Here is a 25,916-nt window from a genome sequence, read left to right as displayed (position 1 = left end):
AAGGAGTACATCAAAACTATTTGGGATATTTTGGTTTTGTTTCCTTTTATTCCTTCCAGATTTATGTGGGATTCATGCCTAGAAGTGACAGATGCCAGGCCCCTGGGCTCACCAAGTGCCCTGTGTTGGGGTGGTGACAGCCACAGTCATGAGTGTGGGACAGACACAGGGCTCAGCTGAGCAAACCCAGCCTGGGAGCCCACAGGCCACATCCATGGTCTGGGGACTCTCCTCTGCCTCCCACAACAGCACCAGAGCAAGGTGCAGGGCAGGGCTCTTAACCCAGGCAAGACTGAGAGGGACCTCAAAGAGGAACCTCGCCTGCCTGCCCCAATTCACAGCCTGTGAGAGGATGCTGGAGAGTTCAAAAGTCTCACCACAGTCCCGAGCACGACCAGAGGGGAAGTCCAGAGCTGCCAGACCTTGTTGGCTTCTGATCCGATGCTGTTGCCACAATGTGCTCTTACTTCAAGCTGTTGTTGCCCAGAGTTGGAATTGGTGAACTCCAGGCAGCAGAGAGAACAAACCTTGTCATGGATTGGGACCTTTTCCCAAAGTCACTGCAGCAGAATGGGTGAGGACCCCAGGGAATTACACAACAGCTCCACAGTGTATCCCATAGATGATCCCCCAGCCTCCATGGGCAATCCCTCTTCCTTAACAGATTTAGAAATGAGTGGCACCAGGCTTTGTGGGGGCAGAGAAGAGAAATTTCCCTCCAGGTTGGTGTTCTGGGCATTTTCCCACTTCTGGAAATGCTGCAGTACTTCTTTGGAGAGCTGAGACAGCACACCAATCATTTCCACACCTGGGGAATAACTAACTCCTGTTCAAATGCCTTAGGATGTGGCATAAAAAATACAATTGCCAGAGACAAATTACAAAGTTTATTAACATATTCTCCAAGGGTTATTCAAACATGCTGAACCACAGGAAGTAGTGGTACCCCTTAAGTAATCTGCATTTTTGATTTAAACTCACAGAACTCTTGTAGCTTAATTTTTCTGTTGATTACATAAAAGCATTAAAAACTGTATTTTATGATTCCTTTTCTTTCTTTATGGCAATCTGAAGATAGACAGCCTTCCACGTGATCTCTTCTGTTCCTCACAGTACAAGTTGTATTCAAGAAAGAGCATTAGTAAAAATGGAGAAAAAATTGTGCAACATGTTGTTAGTAAGAAGGCAGATGCCAGAAGCAGCCATGAATAATGCATAAAGCCCCTTCTCAAATAAGCTTCTTTATGCAATGAGTTTTAAGGGTGATAAGGGAAAATTTGCACAAAGATTTTAAATTTTCATAGTTGAAGCTTTGGCCTTTGTTTTATACCCACTGATATTTTGAGGGCTCACAAATATCTCTCAATACAGCATGGAACAGGCCCTTTTTATTTCCCATGGCAGCTGCAGATGATGTAGGAGCTCTTCACAGGGAAAAAACGTTGTTTTCTCCTTCAGCACCACTGAAAACTTTTTCAGCCTCTTCTGGTGGTCCAGCACTACAGTGAGAAGCACAGGTCACTATGGATGGGGCCGAAGGATCTGGCTGCTTCAGAGCATCCTTTCTTATCTGTAACATCAGCAAGTTCCCATGGAAATGGAAGCGTGAGGCTACAGAGTCCAGTGACTGCAATGAAGTAACACCTACTTTTTACACCAGGGAGGTATTTACCTGGCTTGCATTCTTCTCATGGATAGGAAAGGGTTGCTCAGACCTTGTAATGGCAGCTCTAGGGTAACCACCATGGGATTCAGAAAAGAGACTCTCCTTGGCCCCCAATCCCTGTCTCCCAGGTGGGGTAAGCAGTGAGGGACCAGCTACCACTGAAAAATTATTGGTCTTTGGAAAAGGGGTGATACTTCACTGGACTCCCCTGTGGTTTGTGCACAGAAAATATGTTTTTTCAAGATAAGCCAGTAACTTATCAGTTACACGTACACAAGGTATCACGTGCTGGTACTCAATCAAAAATTAAAGCAAATGAGGCTCTTCCTTAAGCTGGAGTCACTACACTGCAGTGACAGTTGCCTAATTTCTCCAGTGCCCTGGATTCCTGTTCATTCCTGCACAGAAGCAGCACCCAGGAACCACAATTGAATTTCTGGAGTGAAGTTACCTGAAACTTCCTCCTATTACAACTTTGGTAATCAGCACCACAAGCCAGTACTGCACCCATTACAATCAGTGGCCAATACCTTCCTGTCTCTAAGAAAAATTACACTGGAACTTTTAATAGGAAATTACAAAATGGATTACCTTTTTATTATAAACTTCTTTGCATGTTTACCTGGAAGCAAAATAATATTAATGTTACAATGGCAAAACAAAATCTATAATTCTAATGTATCTGTCAAATGAGCTCAGAAGCAATGGTAGCAAGCTGTGAAATTTCTGTGGGCTAAGCAGGAAAGAAAGGATCCCATCCTGATTTCAGTTACACCAGTGTGTTTTGGGAGCAATGCCAGAAAACTATGGGGCCACTTAAGTATAAAGAGAGAGCCAACAGGATGAGCCAGACCTGCAACAAGTGAGTGAACAGGTTCTTTGCACAAGCTTCCTCCTGCTCCCCACCTCCTCATCCTCCCTGGCGCCCTCATGGTGCCACAGTCCTGCAGTAAGGACAGCTACTCCCATAAAATGAACAGAGCACTGGCACCCGGGCTGTGGCAGAGTTCCCAGAATAAGCAGGGACACAGGAGGACATGTGCATCAGGCCAGCATTAGAATAATTTAGCTTATTCTATTATTATACTTACGTTTCACAACCAACGAGATCATCAATACCAAAAGGATGGACCCTGCTATGACACAGGCAATGAGAATGGCACTGCTGGGAAACTGGAAGGGAGAAGAGAGAAAATGAAAGGGCTTTAGGAGCAGGTTTGCTTCAGAGCTGTTTGCACAGGAGGGGCTGTACTGGTGGCTCAGAGCACTGGGCTGCAGTCTGCAATGCTGTTCTGAGCTTGCCTGTACAAAGTGCTGAAAAGACACATCAAGTTGATCATGATAAACAACATGAATTACCTGTTCAGTGTTTAATAAACTTTATTCTGAAATATTGAAACCAGATTCATCCCACTTAACATGAACTTCTCAATAAGGTGTTCAAAGCAGAAGTAGGAGCTCAGTCACCCTCATCCTTCTCTTAGGGAAGAATAACACCCTCCTAACTTGCCTTTTGTCTGGTCACACCTCAAGGATGCTACCTCCCCTCTCTCACAGGGATTCCAGGGGATGAGTTTTTTTCTGAAGTGTCCAAGCCAGATGGAATGCTCAGGCTTTGGCTCTATCCACTGAAAAGAGGAGCAGGTGGTTCCTGAGCTTCTAAACAAAAGTTCAAGCCAGTGTTTGCAAAAGCTGTCCCTTTAGTATGAATACACTGAAAATCACTAGCAGGTCCTGCTGTCCTGATTTCTACTCAAACACTCTTGAAACTCACAGGAAGTTTTACCTTATGTCCTCTATCTTCATGTTTCTCAACATTGCCATCTGAATTTGCTGAAACCTCTGAAAATGAAAGAGATTGAAATTATTACTGGCACAGTCACCTGAAGGAGTGAGGGCTGCAGAGGCTGTCACTGCTTCAGTCAAGGAGGAATGAACTCTCAGGGTATGAGAAGGGCAAAAGCACCTTACAAGCCAAAGAGAACAATCAGTTTTCACCACAAATGGTACTGAGGAAGCTGTGGGAAGTGTCAGCCTTCATCAAGAAAGAGGAGGCTTCCCAGGGGCAGCCTGTGAAATGAGATGATAGAAACTTGTCTGCTGTGAAGGAGTTGTCACTTGTGTAACGTGACAAGGTGGCATAGACAGCAGAGGTAGTAAACAAGGTGTAAGTGAGAAACCGCCTCAGTTTGATTGTGGCCAGACAAAGGAAACTGTGTGTGCATGAGGCACCCAGAATGTCACAGAGCGATGGGGGTCATCAGGTGGTCACAAATCATAGAATCATACAATGGTTTCGGTTGGAAAGGACCTTAAAGATCATCCAGTTCCAACCCCAGGGACACCTTCACTATCCCGGGTTGCTCCAAGTGCCATCCAACCTGGCCTTGGACCCTTCCAGGGATGGGGCAGCCACAGCTTCTCTGGGCACCCTGTGCCACTCTCATAGAGAAGATTTCTTCCCTAATATCCAATTTAAATCTACCTTCTGTCAGTTTGAAGCCATTCCCCCTTGCCCTGTCACTACATACTTGTATAAATAATCTCTCCAATATATAATCCCATTAGAAAAAAATTGCTATTTTTCTTCTTTTTTTAAAACTTTTCAGAGTATGTTATCCCGTTATTAACCTAATCTGCCCCAAATATCTCAGTTCCAGTCCCCTGTGAGAGCTGTGTTGATGAGTCTCCACATCCCACGTGCTTGTACTTTATCAAAGACATGGACAGGCCATGGTAGCTCAGTGTAAGTAGAAATTTGCACAGGGGTAGAAAAGAGGTTATGACTAATAAGCACTACAGCTAAACAAATACAGGTAAGAAAACCCTAAGAAGTGCCAAAAATCCCAGGGATGTGTGAACACTGCATTTTGTCATATGCCTGTTCTATGACACTCCACTCTCTCGCAGATCTGTACTTCCACAAGAAATGCAGATGTAACAGTGACAATGCAGGTCCCACAAGTCAAAGTTAAATTTTATGGCAACATGTGCAGCCTGGCTGATGGCACCAACTATTGCTGCTCATTTTGATACTTGAAAGAGCAAAGGTCTTTTTGGAGTCTCAAATGTGGCTGATGCTGGCAGGGTTGTAGCTGGGGGAAAACAAGTGAAGAGAGAAGAGAAATTAAATCAGAGCCTGGGCAGCAGGAGCCATCCACCCCAGGTAACCCAACCCATCTGCCAAAAACTGTGCTTGGAGATGGAGGGCTCTCAGCCCTGGGTTTCTCTCCTGCTGTTCTAACATCAGGATAATGTTCAGCGACAAATCAGCTTTCCCTTACCTTACAGTAAACCTGAGCCGGGTCCATTTAGTGCATTATTTCACAGAGTGAAAGGAGACTGAGTCAAGAACTGGACTTGGCTTATGGCTCTCACCAGGGAGCAGCCAATTGTGCTGCAGCATTTTCACATCTTGTGGTAGTTTGACACAAGGTTTTGCACGGGTGGGAGTGACTCACATCAACAGGGTACATCTGCTTTTGTGGTGCCTCTTTCCAGCTCACTGTCACAACTCAAGTTGCCCCAAGAATCCCAGAGGCAAGACCCTTTGTAAAACTTCATATTTCCTTTGACAAAATACAGGCATTATCTAGTCCTCTATCAGAAGGGTGACAAGTGAGGTAGGAGTGAAAAAACCTCACAAATCCTCAAGAGACCAGTTTAGCCTCTTCTGTGAGCCCTCTCCAGGGGCATTAAGGAACACTCTTTCTGCTGTAAGTCTTCAGGTCTAGCAAAAGAAGACCTGTAAAAATCTAAATACTGTGTGTTTAAAAATTAAGAGATTCCTGGCACTTATAGAAACTAAGAGGCCAAATACAATACGTCGTCCTTGAATTTTAGCACTAAGTTCTTTGTTGAGGGCGCAACACTAGGGAAGGATTAAAAATGGAAATCTCAATGAACTCACAGTGATGACAAATCAGCTATCTGAGAATTCAGCAATATTGAAAGGTTTGATTTTTAACTTCTCTCAGACCCGAGATACCTGACAGTCATGAATGATTCAAAATCAACTTCCTTTGGAGCTATAAACCATGTTTTTCTCAGCTGTTCTTACATCCTGATTTCTAACCATTTCTGACACTTCTTACTGCCAGATGCAACGAATAACTATCAGTACATGTTTGGAACACTCTTAAGAATACTCAATAGTTTTGTTTACGCCAACTTTTTAATTTCTCTGAACAAGCCAATTTCTGCCCTTACAGCATTATCCTACTCACCCATGACTGAATCCTCTTCCATCATGACAGAGGTGGTAGTTTCCTCTGCAGTTGGAAATGTAACTGGGAATTCAGTAGTCACTGAAACAAAGTAGAAAGTGATCACTAATGAGGAGGGTCTCCACATGGCATTCAAATTTGTGCAGACATCAATCTATGGAAATGAAGTCAGTAATGTGGATAAAGTAGCAGCCTACAAATGGTTTGGTAACAGGTCACTCTGATCACTAATAACACCAGCAGCTTTCATATGAGATGAGAATGTAAATACTCAATTTTAAACACATGTTGAATTCTCACTATTTCTCAAGCAGAACATACTCTAACCTAACCTTTCCACCAAACCATTTCAATGCTTTCCCAAATGAAGAAAAAAATGGGTGCACAGTTAAGTGACTCTCTCTTACTCCAGCTGAGGTGCTGGACTTCCCATTTATTTCTGTTATACTTCACGAGGTTTCTGTCACATTATTCCTCCATGTTAAAGCTCCTCTGAAGGAAGCCTGACCCTCTGCTGCCTTAGCTGTTCACCCCAATTTTGCACCACCTACAACATCTGACCTGTGTCTGCTTATACCCCCTGAAACACACCTATAGGCATCGGGGAGAAGACTTCCCAGATGCAAATAAAAGTATTTGGAGAGCCTCTGTGATGCCAGTCAGGCTATCACAGACCACCTCTGCTACACAGAAGAAGGAAAGGATCGGTGCTGGTTACCCTCTGTACTTCCAGGGAGCGTGAAGCACAACATGTCATCTTCAGTCGTCACATCAGCTGCTTGGGAAGTAGTTGGAAAATCTGGGGGAGCACTGGTTTCCACCGTAGTTACTGGAAAAATAAAATCTTCTGTCACAGCAATTGTTGGGGGAGCAGAGGTCTCCCATGTAGTTACTGCTGGAGACTCAGTGGCTGTGGTTGCTGGTGCAGAGGTGCTGGTTGTCAGCAGGACTGCAGTCTCTGGTGTTGGCTGGAGATCAGAGGTTGTTTGAGGAGCAAAAGTTGTTTCTGTAAAATGTTCGGCAGAAACCGGAGCTTGGCCCATGGTGGTGGTTGTGGTCACTGGAGGGGCTGTATGGAAAAAAAAAACCCCAGCCAAAGGAAAAGCCAGGTGAGAGCATTCACAACCAACTCCGAGGGAAGCCAACGCAGAAATGAATAAAATTTATCTGGCTGCTAAAATACTGAGAATGAAGGTGGGAGAGCCACTATTCAGAAAGCTATTTTAATTAGCTGAAAGCACAACCACTCAGAGAAATTCACAGATTTATAGATTTGCTTTTCTTTTACTGGTCTCAAACACCCCCTCCTTGACCCTTTGTAGAAATGGAAGTGCCAGAACTTTGCATGGTAGAACCCTAAAGCTTGCAAACTTCATTATTTTGCTTTTCAATGGGCTCTTAGAAATACAATAAATAAAACAGCTCGGTTTTTCAGCTACAAGCTCCTTGTTAATCTTTGCAACTGGGACTTTTGCCCTCAACCTCAGGGGCAACCAAGCAATTGCAGTGTTTTTCACCCTCTCTCCTGTTGTATTGCTTAGAACAGACAAACAAATGTGCTGTGTACACCAACTGCACTCTGTAAAGCCAGTAAAAACATTGTCTTTCTGCTTTGTGGAGGGTGGGTATCATCTCCTTTTTTATCTGTGCAAGATCTTGCTAGATCCTGCAGCTCAGAAAAATAATAGGAAGGGGAAGAAGCCCTTCAAGACTCTGAGGCAAAATTTCCAAATATGTGGGTGTTGAGGACCCACCCTTAAGGGGAAGGAAGCACCCTTAAGGGTGGGTCACCCTAGTGGGTCTCCTTATGACATGAATGACACAAAAGTCTCTTCAGTGCTGGGGTGAACCCCAAATGAAAAACTGAATTTCATTCCAAGGGCTCTTCAAATTACAAATCCCTTTTTAATTCCATCCTCTTTTAAAAAGTCAAGCATAGCTACACAATGAGAAGTGAAATATTCATTTGAAAGGCAAAAAAGGGGTAAAATTTAGGGTTTTTTTAAAATCTAAACTGCACATTGAATGTGACTCAAATTGGCAACCGGTTGCAGATCTCCCTTGAAAAATATGTCATTTGGGAAAAAAAAAACCACTTTTGGCCAAAACAAACAAACAAAGCACACATAGGCCCCAATTCTCACTACCCAGGGAGTGCTTTCTCCCTGCTGGCTGTGTCCCCAAGGTCCCAGACCCACCTCTGGCCACCTCCAGCCGTATGTTCCGCTTGATGTCGTTGAACAAGCCGGGGATCTCCACGCGGCAGCAGTATATTCCCGCATCCTCCGCCTGTGCCGTCCTGATCGTGAGGGACACATCTCCAACGTAAAGAGAGCCGTGGAGGTTGTACCTCTGAGATACTTTGAATGTCACCTTAGTGCCAGTGGTGTGCAAAATTTTGTTCCTGCACTTTGAGCTCGGGCAGGGGCCTCTACCCCAGCACATGTCGGTGATGTCCTCACGCCGTGTCACCTGGTAGGAGCAAGGCAATGTCACAGCTTGTCCTATTATTCCTTTAACCACGTTTTCAGACACCGTGTGTGCTGTCAGGGGAGAACAAGGAGAGGTGAGCACTGTCAGTCTCTGATGGTGACTCTTACCTACACGACACAATGATGAACAATGTGTGAAGAAACACTCCAGCCTGCAGGCAGGCCACAGCTGCTGATCCCACAAGACTTCTCCAGGAGCCTGTGGCAGCTCATGGCCTGAGGCACTACAGGCAACAGCCAGGAGCTCTCAGGCTTTGCTTGCTGCTGCAGGGCTCCTTGCTCTGGTCCTGGCCAGCTGCTGGAGGGAGGCTCATAAAATACATCAGACATGTGGTGAGCAAAGCTGGGGTCTGTCACTGGCAGCTCGAGCACAGACTGGGCCTCTGGAAATGGAATTTGAGAACTCTGCCCCCATCCCATCTCCTCTCCTAGGATGCTGTTTGAAAGTTGTTCAGAAACCTGTTGTGAAAGCCATCTGGTTTTCTCGGTCCGCCATCACCTCCTTTGAAAAGGAAATGCTGTCACAGTTGCCTTTCATTGACAGTCTCAAAAGCAGGGTCCAAAATACCTATTCATGTGTGAAATTAGGGCCTAATTAAGCTGGCAGAGCGGTGGGATCTGTCTATGGGAAGCTGTTCTCAGAAAGTGCACTGAGCAAGCCCTGCCAGCTAATCCCACTTACCTTGAGGAACTCTGTCTACACAGAAGCTTTAGTTTTTAGTGTTATACTGATGTTAAAAAGAGCATATACACACTTTCCTTGTCCTCTTACTCTTAATGACCAGCTTTAGTTGGTGTTTACAGCCAACACGCACATTGGCATCTGGTCTGAATCTTTGCTACATATTATTCCCTCTTAACTGTCAATGGATTTCCCAGATTGCCTTAAAAGATTTGTTCTTCATGAAAGGCACTATACAAGAAAAGTTCCCAAACAGGAACAAATCTTCCCTGGTTTGCATTCACCTGGTCTGTGTGAGTCCTCCTACCTATCTTTTGTCCCCATGTTATCATTTCCATACTGTGGAGCAGGAACTGAGGGACCTGGGGAGCAACCAGACCTGTCCTCGCCCTGCAGATCTGATGTCTCATGGCCAGCTTGCTTACCTCAAAGAGGACATGCTGCTGCTGCTATTATCCCCAGCTTTGGCCCTGCTCTGCCAAACATTTCTATTTTGCCAGCTGTTTGAATGCCTTTCCTTTTTGGCATGACTCCCAGATAGCAAACAGATTCTTCCAACTGTGTCCATGTCTCTTTTGTTTTCCCTTTAATGGACTATTCCCTAAGTGAGGCTTTAGTCTGCAGCAGGCTGCCTCATGACTTGTTATTGGGATGACATTTCAGATTCATTATTGCTTATCCCACTGGCAAGAGAAGCCAACCCATTCAGGTTTCCACAGCTCCAAATGCTGAAAAGAATAGAGGCAGACAGAACAACAGGCAATATTGCCTGAATGGCAGGAGCTTCTGCGGTGAAAGGAAGGCAAGATATGCCAGAAACTGAATTCCTGAATACAGGATAAGGCTTGGAGAGATGGTGGCTTTAGCCCTTGGAAAGGGCTTGCCTTGAAGCAGCAAAACAAACAGAGAAAAGAGCTTCTGTCTGTGAAGACAGAACAAGACATGCAGGTGACCTTTAAAGTAGTTCTGTGGGAGCAAGGAGTTAGTCATGAGCAGGTTAACACATATTTTCAAGTCACCCCAACAAAGATATGTGCAAAACCAACAAAAACTGTTGCTGGAATTCACGTCACTGCTTCTTGAGGAGAAATGGGCTCATCTTCTGATCTTACTTCAGCCTGGTTCTGCACAGCACAAAAGCAGCCTTGTTAAGCAACCCTTTAACAAATGAAAATTTGCCTGCTCTTGTCTTTGAAAGAAGCAGAGCCCTGAACTTAGTAAATAAATAAGTAAATAATTTAAAAGAAGAGGAAAGACACAAGGCATCAGAGTGTCTTCAGTGCAGTTTCCCTCTAGTACTCCTGCTAGAAAGTTACAGGTTTTGCAATTTCAAATCCCCTTTTAATTTCTGTGACGCTAATGTTGCCAACATCTGCCTGCACTGCAGGCTGGTGAGGAGAGCTTCAATACTGCAGCAGCCTGGATTCAACAGCATGAACCTCTGCAAGGATTAAAAAACTTACTTCCCAGGTGCAGCCTCTTCTACAGACACATTTTCGAAATAGTAAATAGAAGGGAATGAACATGGCTTTTAAATTAAGGGCTTCCTGAGACTGTTGCATTGTGACACCCTACTCTTAATGTGAGGGGAACCCTGCCCTTCTCCATGGCCCTGACCTTCCAGGCATCCAGATTGGACCCAAGGCTCTGCCTGGTTGGTCCCACTGAAGTCTGTGAGGTTTGCCACTTCCAGTCCTTCTTCAGTGAGAGAGAAATGGAGCCCAGGTGTTTAATATACCATCCCCAACAGAAAGGGGTATTCATAATCAGCCAGATCATTCAGGTATACTCATATTTGTGTAGTCTCCCTTGGACCCACCCTCGGGGGCAGTCAGCACTAAGCAGTAACTCCAATAGTTGCTCTTGTAGTTGTCTTCTCTCCCACAGGCTGGTCATTAGATGGATAAAAACATTCACCCTCCAGCCAAAACAGATGTTTAAATTTTTTTTTCCCTTGATCTGTTCCTGGAATAATTTTCCTACTTTGCAGAAGGTATTGGGAATCTTTGCCCTATCAATCCTTTTTATTTTTTTCCTTACTGAGGCTTCTTTACTGATGAGATTGCAGAGGATATGACTGATAAACAGAAAAGAGGCATTTAACTGGCTACTGAGCCTCAAGATAACACACTCCCAGCACTGAGCTGCGTTAAAGAACAGGTAACAAAAAGCCATTCTCATTATCCAGGAGCTCTGCAAAGGAAGAAAACAAGGGAACTAACACAGAGGAAACTGCATACATTTTTAAAAAGTGAAAAAAACCACAAACCTCAAGGAGTATTAACTCAGTAAATTAAGACAATTTTTGAAGTTCTATATACAATCATGATCTTCTTCACTGTTTCATTTTCACAAAACAAGCGTTGCTGGTTTTCAATTTAAAAAATGTTAGTTTCTGAGCAAACACACAAAAAGTGGGTGAAGACTCACCTATAAAGATCTGTATTATAATCCAGTGAAACAGCACAAAATGGGACATTCTGGCTGACGGAGACACCGGGGCAGCGAGTAGAAGGAGAGAAAACCAGATCTTTTCCCTTCCAGAGGCGCTGAGTGAGTGCCACTGAAGTCTCATTTCTCCATTTCCAGATTTTATATACTGCAAGCGTTTCTTTCCTACACTTCCGGACAGGCACTGGCCAAAGAGGGGATCTCCTGCTGTGTTCAGCGCTGGTGCAGCCCCAGCTGGAGCACTGTGTGCAGTTCTGGGCCACACAATTTAAGAAGGACATTCAGGTACTTGAATGTGCCCAGACGAGGCCAACTGAGCAGGTGGCAGGGCTGGAGTGAATGAGGGGCTGTGGCCTCCAGGACTGGAGAAAAGGAGGCTGAGGGGAGCTCACAGCTCTCTGCAGCTTCCTGAGGAGGGGACGTGGACAGGGAAGTGCTGATCTCTTCTCCCTGGTGTCCACTAATGGGACACATGGGCATGATTCCAAGCTCACCAGGGGAGGTTTACACTGGACATTGGGAAGTATTTAGCCAGAGGGCAGTAAGCCCTGGAACAGGCTGTCCAATTCTCCGTTCCTCTTCCAAGACACTCAGCATGGTGCTACCACCAGAAATTTCAATATTCTATTTGCTTTGCCATTCCCTGGTACTCTTAAGGCCCAGTTCTGTTCCGGGCTGCTGAGTGGCAAGAACACATTCTGTGCTTTTACACCCCTAAATATTAGGTATAATCTCCCCTCAGACTTTGTCTTCACTTATATTTGCTTAATCCTTCATTTCCCCTGCTTCTGCCTTCTGCTTGAAGACCCTTCTCTTTTCCTAGCTTCATATTTTCTGTTTGCAAATAACAGCCTTGGAGGAAGTAGCTGGAAATGTTTTGTTGCCAAAACCACATCCTTCCCAAAGAAATGCAACATCATCTTCAAGAAATATATTTCACTCCTTCTGACTGTTTTATTTCTTTCTGACCAATTGACAAATAAGTTCTTTGGAAGTTCTTCTCTGGAACAGCTGAGTAATAAAGCAAAAGTAATTCAGGGCAGTAAGGTCAGGAATGAAGTATTGCAGATTGACAAAATTCTGTGCAAATAAATGTAGCACTGTGCAAACTGGAGTGCAATTCCAAGTTCAAATGATAAAATGATGGGCTTTTAACCAGGCATTACACTTTTAGTAATGAGATTTTGGGCTTACCATGATAGTCAAGCTCATGAAAATATCACCCTTCTACTTGCTGGCATTGAAAAAAGCAAATAAAATTTTAGCAGCAAAGGCAATCAGTCAAAAACCTAATTTGCTATATTCTACCAGATACAGTTCATACAACGCCATTTACACACAGCCCCAGCTGCTCTGTGAACAGGACTAATGAAACCTGAGGCATCCAATATCCTGGAGACTTTTTCCCTGCAATGATCAAAATTTCTCCCATTACTCACCACCCAGCAGTGGCTGTGAGCTGATGCTCAGCTGATGCCAGTGCAGGGAGAAGCTCACTCTCACCTGGGACACAAATTTGCGTCTTTATTCAGCTAAAAATTCCCATGAAGCTTGTCCAGACAGAACTAGGCAGTATGTCACAGGCAACCAGGAAAGGCACAGGATGAACACAGCATCCTATCAGCTTTGTTCCTATAGCAGGGCTGGGCCAACAGCAGCAGAGTGCATTGAAAAAGGCCATCCAAAATCCAAAGGTAAGGGAAGAACCACAAACACGAGTTGCTTTCTGCTTCTGTACTGCTATCTAGTGGCTTCTTGCAGGCAGAAAAGGCAGAGTTGTCTAAAAAAAGACAGTTTTCAGCTCATCAGCCTCATCGGCTCAACGTGCTGCCAGACGATCTCCTGAGGGGTGAATGGGTTCCAAGTGCCACCTGCTTGTCTCTAGGGCTCATTTTGAAATGCCTGTTCCAAAATCCACTGACATAAGTGGAGATAGTGAAAAAGCCCAGGGAGCTCTGCCTTTGTGGATGTGTATCACACTGCACGTCCAAGGCAAAGTTCTTGCTCCAAACAACTTTGCAAAGTCTGTTTACCAAGTAATTACAGAGCAGAAAGATTTGGGTTGATTCAAGATTTTGGTTATCAGATGTTCTGGAACTTTATTTTACATGAAAAACTTCCTGATGTAAGAATTAGTCTGAATCAGTCTGTAATATTAATTTAAAAAATCCTTATGGACAAGCATCTTTTATGATCCGGAGTCTTAAGGATGGACCACAAACTCCATAAGAGCATAAGCAGTTGAAATCAGATGATTTTGGAAACCCCACACATCTAACTCTGACCCCAGCAGAGACTGATTACGTAAAATTGCGGAAAGCAGAAATTGCTGAAGATGTTTTCCGAGACCAAGTTCAGAGACCAGATCAGACTTCCTCTGGCTCCTGTCAGGGGCAGGAACTTGGAGCAGCAACAGGCTCAGCCAGGCAGAAGGAAAGCAGTGTCTGCAGCAGGGGCAGAGATTTGGGGTTAGTAATTGTTGTTAATAGTCAAGAGCAAAAATACAGTCTGACACCAGCAGGTCCTTTCTGGTCTCAGCACCTTCTTGCACAAAGCTACACATGATGTGAAGATAAAAAACGGCAGAGCTGGTTTTGTCCATCACTTTTCCTGGCCCTAAGATCAGTGATCACCCAATATCTGTGCTCCCATTCTTCAGTCAGCCATTAATTCATCCCTACGTTTTCAACCTTTTCAGCCTGCTACAACAGAGAGATCCAGGAGAACACAGGAGTAAAAATACAAAACACCCCAGGGTCACCTGTCCAAGTTTGCTTTCCATTTCTTCCTTCCTCAGCAGGATGAGCCTTTCCCTCCTTTGTGAGTCTGTGCAAGAACACTCACCTGCAAGACCCCACCTGAGCCAGACCCTGTGGGACTCCTGAGGAAACCCCCGCCCTCCCCAGCCACCCCAAGCCCTCCCATCTCCACCAGCTGGGACAAGGCTGGTGGAACTTCTCCACTGACCCCACTCCCCTTAAAGCACAAGCAGACTGTGGCCTCAAGTGCCTCAGCTGTTAACATAAATACCTACTGATTTTATTATTGTGCCTTTATGCCTCACTGCATTGTTGAAATCATTTTGGAGTTTAAAATTAACTCCATGTTAGAAACTTTGTGATGCATCTGAGAGTTTTCCCTCTGGTGTCAGTGTCTGTTTTGGGTAATTCCACACTGCTGCTTGGGATGAGCTTCAGGGCTAAATGATTTGACCAATAATTGGTAAGATTTGGTGTCTCTCCTGCCAGTGCTGCTTTTCTGCTCTTTCAGGAAGTTCCCAACCTCTGTTTAAAATGTGTTCTTAAAAACAACTGGGGACAATTATTCTTCCACTTAAAGATGATTTGGGTGTGTTGTGTTTCTTGCTCAGCAATTCATACTGACAGGGCTGACTCCATTTATTTATTTAAAGTAAATCAAAATTTTGTTTTGCAGGGAATAAAAGCTGAGGCACATCACTAACTGAGGAACAATGGAGGAAAGGCATTTGGCCCCAGATACCTCCTGTTTATGAGGTAAAATCCATCAAACATATTCAACATTCGTAGGAGTTAAGAGCTGTTTGATATCTAGAGATGTGTGAAGGCAGGGCCAACTCCCAGCCAATATTTTGTGCAATGTCCATGATTTCTCTGCAAGCTAAGGAAAGAATTTAATTAACTTCACAAAGTGTGTGTTGGGGGGGGCGGGGGAGGGGAGCTGTTCAGTTTTTTCAGAGACCTAGAAGTGAGACCTTTCACCCAAGGGCTTCTCAGGGTAAAGATGTGCCTGAGGAGAAAGCCACAGAAAAATAGTGATGTACTTGGCCAAAAAACTCACATTTAGTCATAATTCTCTGCACACAAGCTGTGAGTGTTCTGTCTATTGAAGTACTGATGCTGTAGGCTTCAAGAATATCCCCTCAGGGGTGAGCAGCCATAGCTCCTCCAGATTTAATTCCAGGTGGACAGGAATCAGAATATTGTATTACTGAGCTGTTACCAGGACAGGCCATACCTGATTTCAATGAAAATACAACTGTGTATTAAATTACTAATACTACTGAGACTGGCCATGTGACATCTTTGTCACACAGCTCTGAGTCTGTGCCCTCCGATGGCACAGACTCTGTGGAAGGTGGCAGATAGAATCCACAGTGAACACAATTGTGCCCTTCAGGCACATCCTCTTGTTTTTCCAAAAAGGAAGTGAGAATTTGAAGCAGATAATAAATATAATCGTAACTTTCCTTAGGAAATGGAAAGTTCCACTGATGCCAGTTTCGGTTTCTGTTTCTGGAACAGGCTGATAAAGATTTTAATTAAAAGTGTAGCTTTTATTTGTTTTATTATTAGGATGTGAATAATGCTTCAGTAGTGCAGTCACGTTCAGCTGCTGAGCAGAGGGAGCAGCCAACATTTTGCCAACTATTTAATGTCCCAGCAATGACAAAGGCAGCCATGCATCCAGTCCTTAGTGCACGATATAAACATTTTCCTCTGCATGATTCTCATCTTCCAGGACATTATGGCTCCTCATGCCTTGTGGCCTCCAAAATGCAACAAAGCTGCACAAAAGAGTAAAAACCATGGTGTTAAACTAAAAACAGACAATAAAACCACAGAGGAACAGATCAACCAGCTCACTAGAAAACGTAAAATATGCATAAACACATGATCATGACTGATAATGAGTCATCTCTCCATTTATGAGAAAATTCACACCTGTGGTTAGCAAAGTCCCTGATGCTATGAACTGACAGTGACATTTTTGCTTATTAAGTAATGAAAAGTAGCAGCTTTCTACTGAATTTATCTTATTAATTTCTTTTTATAATGTTTTCTATTAACTTGAGGTTAAAAAAGAAAGCCAAAGTATGTGGTGGAATGGTCAGCACACTGACATTTTTCTTCTGCAACCTCACTTGTCCTATTAGCAAAAGCAGGAACAGAAAACTTACCCTGCAGAGCCACCCATCTTCTTCGTGTTGTAAAAATATTCTAAGGACCATCCAGAATGAAAGTAAAGAAAGAATGAAAAAGAATAATTAAAACAAATAATTTTGTTTAAACAATTAGAAGCAAGTAAAGTAGTGGGTTCGAAGATAAATTCAAGTGTAAGAAACTAAATAAGGGAATTTCAAATGTTCTCAGGGTAGGAAATTCCCATTGTGAGCAGCCACAGCAGTGGCCTCCAGGGACCTCAGCTCCCTGCCCTGAAGTGGGAGAGGTGGCATCAGCCACAGCTGTGACTGGACAAACCTGAGCAATCCTCGAGTAACTGCCTATGAAAAGTACTTACGTTTAGTGAGGAACAGAGCCAAAATCAGGATGAGCAGAAGTGCTGCACATGAGCCAATCCCAATGTACAGCCCATGCTCTGGATGCTGCTGACTGGGAAGTGATACAGACGTGTTCTGTCAAACACAAGCCAAGGAGCATTAGTGGAACTGACAGCAAGAAGCCCATGCAGTACCCAAAGGCCTTTTGTGTGTTTTGCAACTCTGCAGGAAAAGTACACCTGAGATCAAAAGCCTAACTTGAGAAACAGGCCCAGCTTCAAGCAGAATCTGCAACAATTGTGTGAACCCTGCTGTTAAACTCAGTCTTTGAGATTTTCAGAAGACCTGAAGTTAGGACAAATCTCATTTATTCAGGTTTAATAATATTTGGTGAATTTTTTTAATGAGTAAGATATCTCATGATGTCACACCCTCCCACCTGTGCTGCAGGACTCAGCAGGACACACAGAGCTGCCTGTTTGGCCCCCACTGCACGGGGAGTGCAGGGCACCCCTGTGCTCTCAGGTGGCCCAGGTTCCACTCTTCCCCACATCCTGCCATACCTGCAGGTTTGCAGTCACATCCAAGCAGTCTGAGGTGCCTGAGCAGGGAGCAGAGGCCTGAAAGGAAATACACATATTGCTAAAGCCCTTCCTCCTCTAGAAGGAAGTACTTTATGCGTGCTAAGCAGGGTTTTTTTCCCCCTCTCTAATAATGAGCACATAAGCACTCTTTATAACCACTAAAAACACAGACTACAAACCAAGGATCTGTTGCAATTAGACAAAACCAGTGGAAGTGACCTGGAGGGATGACCCAGTAGCCTCTCAAGTCCATCCACTCTAGGTGTGCTACAGCAAGGTTGATGCTTACATTCTGAGGAGCTTCTGAAGCAGAAACCAATGGCCAGGTCCTCGTGACAGTAAAGGAGGGTTCACTGGTGCTGCCAGGAGCTGAGCAAAGGCAAGACAAACACATCACTTGCACAGAGAACTCTTCTGTCTTGACAGAGAAGAATTTGTACTGCTGACTTGGGACCCTGAACTTCTGTGTCTGTCAGCAGTCTGGGCTCTGCATATCATAAGAGGTTGGTGCCTTCAGAGGGCAGCACAAAACTCTGATATTGAAGTTTCTTCCACCCTTTTCAGAGCTTTGGACTCCTTCCAAGAAATACTTGGCTCTTGCTGCTATCACTGGGAAGGAGTTACCAGTTGGTTCTGGAGCCAAGAAGCAGTGGCCATAGAATCATTAAACAGATTGGGTTAAAAGGGATCTTAAAGCCCATCCCATTCCAACCCCCTGCCATGGGCAGGGACACCTTCTGCTGGACCAGGTTTCTCAATGCCCCATCCAACCTGGCCTTGAAGCAAAAAATGATGCATAAAGCAAACTCAGGTGAAAACTGATGAACATTAGCTCAGGGCCTGGAAGCAGCACGTGATGCAGAATCACAGAAAGCATACCTTTAAAGTCCCAGCAGCTATACAGTAAACACACTGAACAAAATGGGATATATATATATATTATTAATGCATAAGAACCTGCAGCACATTCTGAGGTAGTTTCCCTGAGCACAGCTATTTGCCATACTTAAGTTAACAAATTGTTGTCTTCTCCATCATCAGTCTCAGTTTCTCCACATGTTGTCAGATGATATAAAAACCTCCTGAAAACAAAATCTCCTGTTCACTCTGTGCCAACCCCAGCTGGTTGTTTTTGTGTTTTAAATTGTTACCCTTATCCCAGAAGTTTTATTTTGAGGAGGATAGGATCATCAGCTTCCATTGGAGATTCTGGAGTATTTCTACATCAGAGGCACAAGGCCACCTGCCTTTTCCAATCTCCTGCAGTGTGAACATGCACACACTAACTTGGATTCTGAAAACTTCAAACACTGTTCCACCATCAGCTAAGGAAGAGGTCACGGGGATAAGAAAACCCCTGAGTTCTAAGAATGGAATCTATGTTATTTGCAACTAGAATAGAAACCGTCTGAGAAAGTTTTCACTTCTTCTTCCAAAAAGGAAATGCAGCTGTTGTAACACTAATTTGGAGTTCCTTAGCTGGAAACATCCAAGATAGAGGGAGAAATACAAATGGCATCCCTGATTTTTTTTTTCTTCCAGAACCCAGAGAATAAGCCATTGCTACACCACAAGGTTTCTCTTGTGTAGTGGAAATTAAAGTTGTCTTTTTCCACCTGAAAAAGATGCAGCTGAGTGGGTACGTGATAGAAGTTTATCCTTTTGTGAGGGGAACATAGAAAACAAGTGAGTAACAGCTGAGCACTGTCTCTGCCACTGCAATGAGGGACCTCACATTATTAAATGTGCACAGAGGCCGTGGGCAGCCTCTGAGACACACACCAGGGTGGAAGAATACTTTGGCACTGTATCACAAAATTAATGTCATTTTTCTACCATCCTCCTTAATCATCTGCTGCTGGCTGCTACTGGAGGCAGGAGCCTTAATTAGATGCTCTTTTAAGCTAGCCCAATAAAACAATTCTGATTAAATAGTGGGTACACCAAACTCCTAAAGAGTTGTGTTTTACCATTCATGGGATGAATTTCTAGAAGATGAGGTGAGATTTTATACCACAAAAAACCCCAACAAACCAAAAGAACAGTCAAATAAAAGCAAACCTTGCAGCACCACTAAAACATCTACTTAAACATCACACCTGGAAGCAGCTTCCTCCCATATATTCATGTTCCTTCTATTGTACTCTGTATAATATCAAGCAGAATTTAAATCCAAGTTCTGATCTGGTCTCTGGTAATGTTTAGTAAATTTTAGCCAAGACATTTCTATCATCATTTTGTTTCCTTCCTAAGATTCCCCATTTGCAATGAGGTTAACACTTGGAAAAAAGTTACCTGAGGTCTGTTCAGAGGTGTAAGTGTGAGGACTTGCAGTAGAGATCCTTGCTGATGTTAAAAAATAAAACAAAATCAACACATCATTAACCTTATTGGGTATTTATGTAGTGAGAAAGAGACAGTGTTTCCATAATAAAAGTTTGCTAGCAAAGCACAAGTACACTTTTCAGCCACTCGTTCTGTATAACATCACAAGCAAGGGAAAAACTAAAAATCAAAGGAAGAATTGATAAAAAGCTTCTCTATACCAATTTTGTCTCCCTGGGCTTTAATCTAGAATCAAGCAGGGAAAATCAAACACAGCTGTCTATGAAAAAGGTGCAGCAATAAAGCTTTGGATGAATACTTTATGCTGCCCTTTCTTTTAAATTCTTCAGTGTCTCTAGGAATGCTCCATGAAAACATCATGTCCTTTTTTAATTGCAGTGCCTGCAGTGGGATAACAACATTGCCAAAGACAGCTTAATTGAGGCAGCACTAACAGCAGATGTGCAAGGTCCTCAAGATCAGTCTTATGGATGATTGCAGAAATCATTTGCACCACAAGCTTTGAAGTCCAGACCCAAGAGCAGATCTACCACAATGGTACTCGCACAAGAGCACTCCTCTGCACTCACCTTTCATTATCACAACCTTGTGATTAATCAGTTGATCGTTGAACCACCCTGGGACCTCCACACGGCAGCAGTAAATCCCTGAGTCTGCTTCCCTGGCGTCCTCGATCGTCAGGGACACATCCCCCCTGTGCAGGTCCCCTTTCAACTGGTACCTGCTGCTGTGCTGCTCTGTCACCCTCCAGCCATCTGTCCAGATAATGGGCCGGGAACATTTGGAATTGGGGCACCTGTCCCGACCCCAGCACATGGATGTGATGCCATTTCCATCCCGGACACTGTAGTGGCAGGGCACAGTGACGTCCTGACCAACCTCTCCTACCACAACTAATTCCGATACTGTGGGGCCTGTGGACAAAAAGACAAACATGATTGTTCAGCACAGGACACACGTGGAAGTTTCTTGTGCACCTTGCGTGTCCTGAAACCTCCCATCTCTCAAAGAACACCAGGCATTGCTGGATCAGATTTTGCACAAATAGACGTGTCCCAGCAGGAGTGATGCAGTGAGGGATAATGATCAGGCCAGGGACATGTTCAGAGAAAGAACATTTTCTGCAGCCTCTGCAGGCAGGCAATGAAGTAAAGAACTCTGGCGTCTCTTGAGCCAGGTGCAGTCTGTTGGCTCTTCACTTTTTCCTTCATGTACATTTAACCCAAGCCACACACGTGTGAACGGTAAGACACGGACTTTCCTCAAAACCACAGCGGGAAACTCTTCCCCCCTTTCAATGAACTAAACGGCAGGTTTCATCAGAATGATCACTGCTGAATGAATTCCTTTCTCTTGCCTAAAGGCAGATTTTGCCCACCCTTATCAGAAGAAATTTTTCAGGGCTTTTCTTAGAAATATTATAAATACTCTCTTTTTTCTTCCACTACCTTATTCTCTAATTCTTACGCAGTTTCTAACTTGTTTGCTTCCCCATAAATTTGTCACATTTCCAGAAGGCTGTGTCACACTACGCAGGTCAAGACAGTGAGCCCTAACTCCCAGTAGCCCATTCATCACCGTGAAAAAGCTGTTTTGCCCAGTCCAGCTCAGATATTTTCCTAACCTATTATATTTAAAAATAAACCTGCATGCAGAGATTTTGCCACAATAACACACTAGAAACAATTTTCTGAAACCAATGTTTCTTATTTAATATGAAAAGGAAGTTAAAACTGAAACTCGTCATAAAAGGCTTAATAAAGAACTACAAAAATTATCTGTAATATCCCTTTTCTTTCTACTGAATTTATCTTAGCACCAAATTTTTAATGTCTATCTGTCTTTATTAGTACCACTTCCCAACCTGTTGTTTTCATGGCTGTTGCTCTTAATCTAGGAGGACTACGTCCTCAGAATAAAAAAAAAAAGAAAGGAAAAATTATCAATTTGTCCCAATAAAATTTCATATTGGTTAAAAACCACCAGAAGCCACAGCTGATCTTTTCACTGTCTACCTAAGCATTCATCTTCACAAAGCCTGCCAAAGTGAAATGTCCTTCTTTTTACACCTTCTCTAAAACAATTGAAAGTTCTCTGCTCAAATCATCATTATCTAAAAAAGCCCACTAAAAAAGCAAAATGAGCAGCCAGCCCAAGAAGGAGCATTTTTAAAACCATCATACCCTCAGCATGCTTCTGTTTTCCAAAGGAGATGAGGCCATTAGAACTCTATTGAGCCACCGTGATAAAGTTCTATTTTAACATAGAGAACTGCAGCTTCTGTGATGTCGCCTCTCTTCCTGTTGCAAATTAAAATTTCTCTTTGCTACCCTCAGAATCACTGATGCATGTTACCTCCACCCACCTCCATCCAGTTGTTTATGCCCCTTTGGTTACCTGTAAACAGCACCAGAAGAACCCAGTTCAGGTAGAGGGAAGACAACATTGTGGCTGAAGACGACAAACAACGCTCCCGTTCGCCCTTCTCATTCAAGAAAAATTATCTTCTTTGTGAACTTCTGTGTTTCCTTCTTAGCACATCATCTCCAGGCACAGTTGTGGGTGCCTCTCAATCCAATCTGGGCTGTTTTGCCTGAGGTTGGGCTGTGTCCTGCAGCACAGCCAAATGCTGCTGGGGCAGGGTACGAGCGCACTGAGCTCCTGCCGGCAGGGCTTTGAGAGATGACAACACTTCACAGCACCACACAAATCTGCTTCTCGTTTTTTTCAGATCTGTTTGGTGACAGTAAGTGAAACTTGACAGCAGCACTGGGCTGACACAGGTATCAGCAATCCACAGCCCCAGATTGCTGCCCATACCTGCCTTTGCCAGAGTGGGTAGCATCTGGATTAAAGATTACATAGTATGTGGCACACTGTGGCAAGTGGAAAGGGCTTGGCTAAATAACAGATTTCTAGGATGAGCTACTCAAGCTTTTAATTATAAGTTTCTGGTTCTAATACTTAGAAGCAACTCAGTGCACCTTCTGGCAAATTTTCTTTGGCAGAGGTAACCGGGTAGTATTGGAAAACTGTTACACAGCTGAGCCTAACAGAGTGGCTGTCTTTTCTCATCTGACTTTTAAAAATTCCATATGCACCTGGGCCTTTGCAATACAAAGTAAAACATCCAGAATACAGAGGAGACTTGAAAAAGTAGTGTGGAAACCATGTCATCCCAAACTCAAGGCTCACTCTGACCAAATGCTGAAATACAGCTTTTGAGAAACGCTGTTCCCTGGACCCTCTCCCTGTGCCTGGATCATCACACTCTCCTCAAGGATAGCTGGTCTTTTTATATTGTTTGGACTAGAACTGCACCTGTGATCAAGGGCCAAGAAATGTTCTTTGCTGAAGCATCTAATCTACCCCACAGTGTTTTATACAGATGCAATTAAGTACTAAGGAGTTATATTATGAATTATGAATTTAAGTGGAAGATGGTAGAACTGGAACCTTGCCTTGAATGGCTACCTTATAGGAGAACAGAGGCACCATACCAACACGTTTTCTGAAGTGAAAATTAGGAAAACCAAGGGATTAACATAGCTGAGAGATAATTAGCAACACACCTGTAGGTAAGAATGGATAGAAAGAGGGATGAAGGGTGGTTTTCACATGCAGCAGCTGGAAGCAGAACTCCTTAAGAAAAGGCTTCCTCTCCGCTCCTGCGGTTTCTGAGGAAAGAGGAAACTGCAGAGAGCTGCTAGAGGAACAATTCTGCTAATTACCAGCAGGATCCTGAAACTGCTCTGCAAGAACAGGAAAGGCAGCTGGCCAGGATCCCAGGAAAGCCATTCTGGTCACACAGTAGAAGAATATGAGAGTTACAGAACTACAGTTAACCCACCTGCTTTAGATTTCACCTCAAACACAGACCATAGGAAATGCCTTGAGGTAATTTGAGTTTCTGTGTGCCTGTTTTCCAAGTTCCTGTGTGTTGTTTGTACAAGAAACAAACACCATTTCTGTAGGTATTTTTTCTTGACTCAGAGCATACAGAATTATGAAATGGCATACTGAAAACAAGCAGGAAGTGACAAAAGAAAGTACAACAGGAAAAACCAACTTTAATCCGTGCCTACCACCTCACATGATACATTTAACAAAAATTATACTTTTTCGTTTCTACGAAAAAAACACAGGTCACAAAACATTAAACATTTTCATCTGCCCAGTCACTCACAGCCTCCAACAGGTGCACAACGAAAGCTTTGTCTGCTTATACAACAGCAAAACAAAATACAACATGTAGCCTCAGAACCCCTTCTGCCTCTCACTGTGGTACATTAACAAAACAAGGTGTTCTTTTCATGTCATTTCATCAATAATGCTGCACATGGCTGCATCTTTGTCCAAAACCTGATCTCTCTTGCCTCCAGAACGCTCCCTCTGCTTTTCGCTCTGTCCAATGCAGTTGCTGCCATCATCAGTATCCATGGGTTCCACTTGCACTCTCAGTCCCCCCTCTGCATGAGGCAGATCATCAGGCAGGGAAGCCAGGCAGTTCTGGATCATCTCCACGACTCGCTCCAGGTGCTTCTGGAATCGCTCCGCGGTCTCCAGGCGCTGGCGCTTCTGCACCTCCATCATGACCCTCAGTGTCTCCCTGGCTTGGTGAGGGCGATACTCATTTATAAGGTGATGGACGTGGACAAAAAGCAGTTTCAAGTCTTCCAGTTTCTCCTCTCGCTTTATACTCCCTGGACTCCTTATCAAGATATCCAAGAGGTCCAAAAAGTTGACCAGGATAGACATGTTAAGTTTCCTTAACTCCTTCTTGTGATCAAACTGCATAGGATGCAGCCGTTCAATGCCCTGGCTCTCCAGGGGCCGAATGATCAGATCATCACACTGGAACTGATTCCCAAACATCATGTAGCTGTCCTTCACAGGCGGAGGTGGCTTTGGAGCCAGGCCTTTATGGATATTTTCATCAGTATATTCTTTTATATATTGCATGGGAGGCGGAGGAAGGGCACTCACTTGCTGAGGCTCACCCATTCTTGCCAGATGAAATGCCTAAGGAATGACCCAAGAAACTTACGTTAACAATTTGTGTCACAAGGTTATAATATAAACATAAACAAAGACAAAATATGGGAGGTGGCTGTGAGAAAATGAGCCAGAAGAGACAAATCCATGTGCTGAATACAGAAAACTCCTGGCAAATCTATTACTTTTTCATTAAGGATTAACTGCACCAGCAACACACAGGACACTTAATTTCCTAAATATGAAAGACCAGTCTGTAAACTCGGCAGCCAAAGGGAGAAGGGAGACCCCCTTCCTTAGCTGGGGCCTAGAGGGCAAACCCCACAGAATCACAGAGTATCCCGAGCTGGAAGGGACACACGAGGATCAACTCCTGGCCCTGCACACGGCACCCCAACAATCCCCCCCTGTGCCTGAGAGCGTTGCCCAAAGGCGTCTTGAACTCTTTCAGGCTTGGGGCTATATGACCAAAGAGACCCAGGGGAACCTGTTTAGTGCCCGACCACCCTCTGGGGGAAGAGCCTTTTCCTAATATCCACCTAACCCCCCCAGCACAGCTCCAGCCGTTCCCTCAGGTCCTGTCACTGGCACAGAGGGCAGAGATGGGCGCTGCCCTTCGGGGGGAAGCTGCAGCCCGCGGTGAGGTCCCCCCTCAGTCTGCTCTTCTCCCGGCTGACCAGACCAAGTGACCCCAGCAGCTCCTCCTGCGGCCTCCCGTCCTCACTCGCACCCCACAAGAGGAACCGAGCCGGGCCCACACCCGCCGCCGCTCTGCCCTACGCCGGACCGGGCTCTGCGGAGGCCCAAACCCCGCAGCGGGACTCGCCACGCCAGTACTGAAGAGACAAAAGCCGAAACCACGACCCGACGGAGGACACGAACCCTCTCAGAAGCTTCACTGGCCCTCCCACCCTCACCTGCCAGCCGCGCTCCCTCAGCGCCGCCGCCGCCGCTTCCGCCCGGCTGCCCCCGCCCCTCGCTCCCCATTGGCTCGCGGCCCCGCGGTGCCGCACTCTGATTGGTTCCCGCGCACAGCAGTCAGGCGCTGCTCCAGTCAGCTCGCTCGGGGGCGGGGCCAGGCGCGGCGTTCCGGGCATGGCGGGCACGGGCCGGGTGGGGCTGTCCCGCGGCCGCTGGGCCCCCTCAGGGCTCTGTGGCCTCCTCAGGGTTCTGTGGCCCCCTCAGGGTTCTGTGGCCCCCTCTCAGGGTGCGGG

The 25,916-nt window shown here is 44.7% G+C and overlaps 3 protein-coding genes across 7 annotated transcripts; all 3 read right to left on the bottom strand.

The window, feature by feature from the left end:
- Window positions 1-868: 868 nt before the first annotated feature.
- LOC109144626 (T-cell immunoglobulin and mucin domain-containing protein 4-like) lies at window positions 869-11,643 on the bottom strand. Of its 3 annotated transcripts, none has more exons than XM_019286116.3 (8): window positions 11,497-11,643; window positions 8,091-8,435; window positions 6,611-6,961; window positions 5,893-5,973; window positions 3,453-3,508; window positions 2,758-2,839; window positions 2,258-2,288; window positions 869-1,627 (listed from the first exon to the last, which is right to left on the bottom strand). In XM_019286116.3, exons 1-8 carry the CDS (start codon window positions 11,639-11,641, stop codon window positions 1,612-1,614), a joined length of 1,107 nt encoding a protein of 368 aa, XP_019141661.3. In that variant the 5' UTR covers window positions 11,642-11,643; the 3' UTR covers window positions 869-1,611. The 3 variants fall into 3 exon arrangements, with proteins under 3 accessions (XP_019141661.3, XP_019141662.3, XP_019141663.1); XM_019286117.3 differs by having other exon boundaries at window positions 869-1,570; XM_019286118.3 differs by having other exon boundaries at window positions 869-1,499; window positions 8,091-8,364.
- Window positions 11,644-15,799: 4,156 nt separating this feature from the next.
- On the bottom strand, window positions 15,800-22,409 carry LOC104689681 (hepatitis A virus cellular receptor 1 homolog). Of its 2 annotated transcripts, XM_019286119.2 has the most exons (8): window positions 22,105-22,406; window positions 20,277-20,621; window positions 19,657-19,707; window positions 17,651-17,730; window positions 17,341-17,397; window positions 16,798-16,912; window positions 16,457-16,496; window positions 15,801-16,063 (listed from the first exon to the last, which is right to left on the bottom strand). In XM_019286119.2, the coding sequence occupies exons 1-8, from the start codon at window positions 22,151-22,153 to the stop codon at window positions 15,970-15,972; spliced, it is 831 nt and encodes a 276-aa protein (XP_019141664.1). In that variant the 5' UTR covers window positions 22,154-22,406; the 3' UTR covers window positions 15,801-15,969. The 2 variants fall into 2 exon arrangements, with proteins under 2 accessions (XP_019141665.1, XP_019141664.1); XM_019286120.2 differs by lacking the exon at window positions 19,657-19,707 and having other exon boundaries at window positions 15,800-16,063; window positions 22,105-22,409.
- Window positions 22,410-23,757: 1,348 nt separating this feature from the next.
- MED7 (mediator complex subunit 7) lies at window positions 23,758-25,667 on the bottom strand. Of its 2 annotated transcripts, none has more exons than XM_039559783.1 (2): window positions 25,620-25,667; window positions 23,758-24,729 (listed from the first exon to the last, which is right to left on the bottom strand). In XM_039559783.1, the coding sequence occupies exon 2, from the start codon at window positions 24,709-24,711 to the stop codon at window positions 24,019-24,021; it is 693 nt and encodes a 230-aa protein (XP_039415717.1). In that variant the 5' UTR covers window positions 24,712-24,729; window positions 25,620-25,667; the 3' UTR covers window positions 23,758-24,018. The 2 variants fall into 2 exon arrangements, with proteins under 2 accessions (XP_039415717.1, XP_039415718.1); XM_039559784.1 differs by lacking the exon at window positions 25,620-25,667 and adding an exon at window positions 25,585-25,608.
- Between the last annotated feature and the right edge of the window lie 249 nt (window positions 25,668-25,916).

The sequence above is a fragment of the Corvus cornix genome, chromosome 13 (genome assembly GCF_000738735.6).
Source record: "Corvus cornix cornix isolate S_Up_H32 chromosome 13, ASM73873v5, whole genome shotgun sequence".
In the NCBI taxonomy this organism is placed as follows: Eukaryota; Metazoa; Chordata; class Aves; order Passeriformes; family Corvidae; genus Corvus; species Corvus cornix.
Note: the sequence above shows the minus strand (reverse complement) of the source record. Positions and strands in the feature narration are given on the sequence as shown.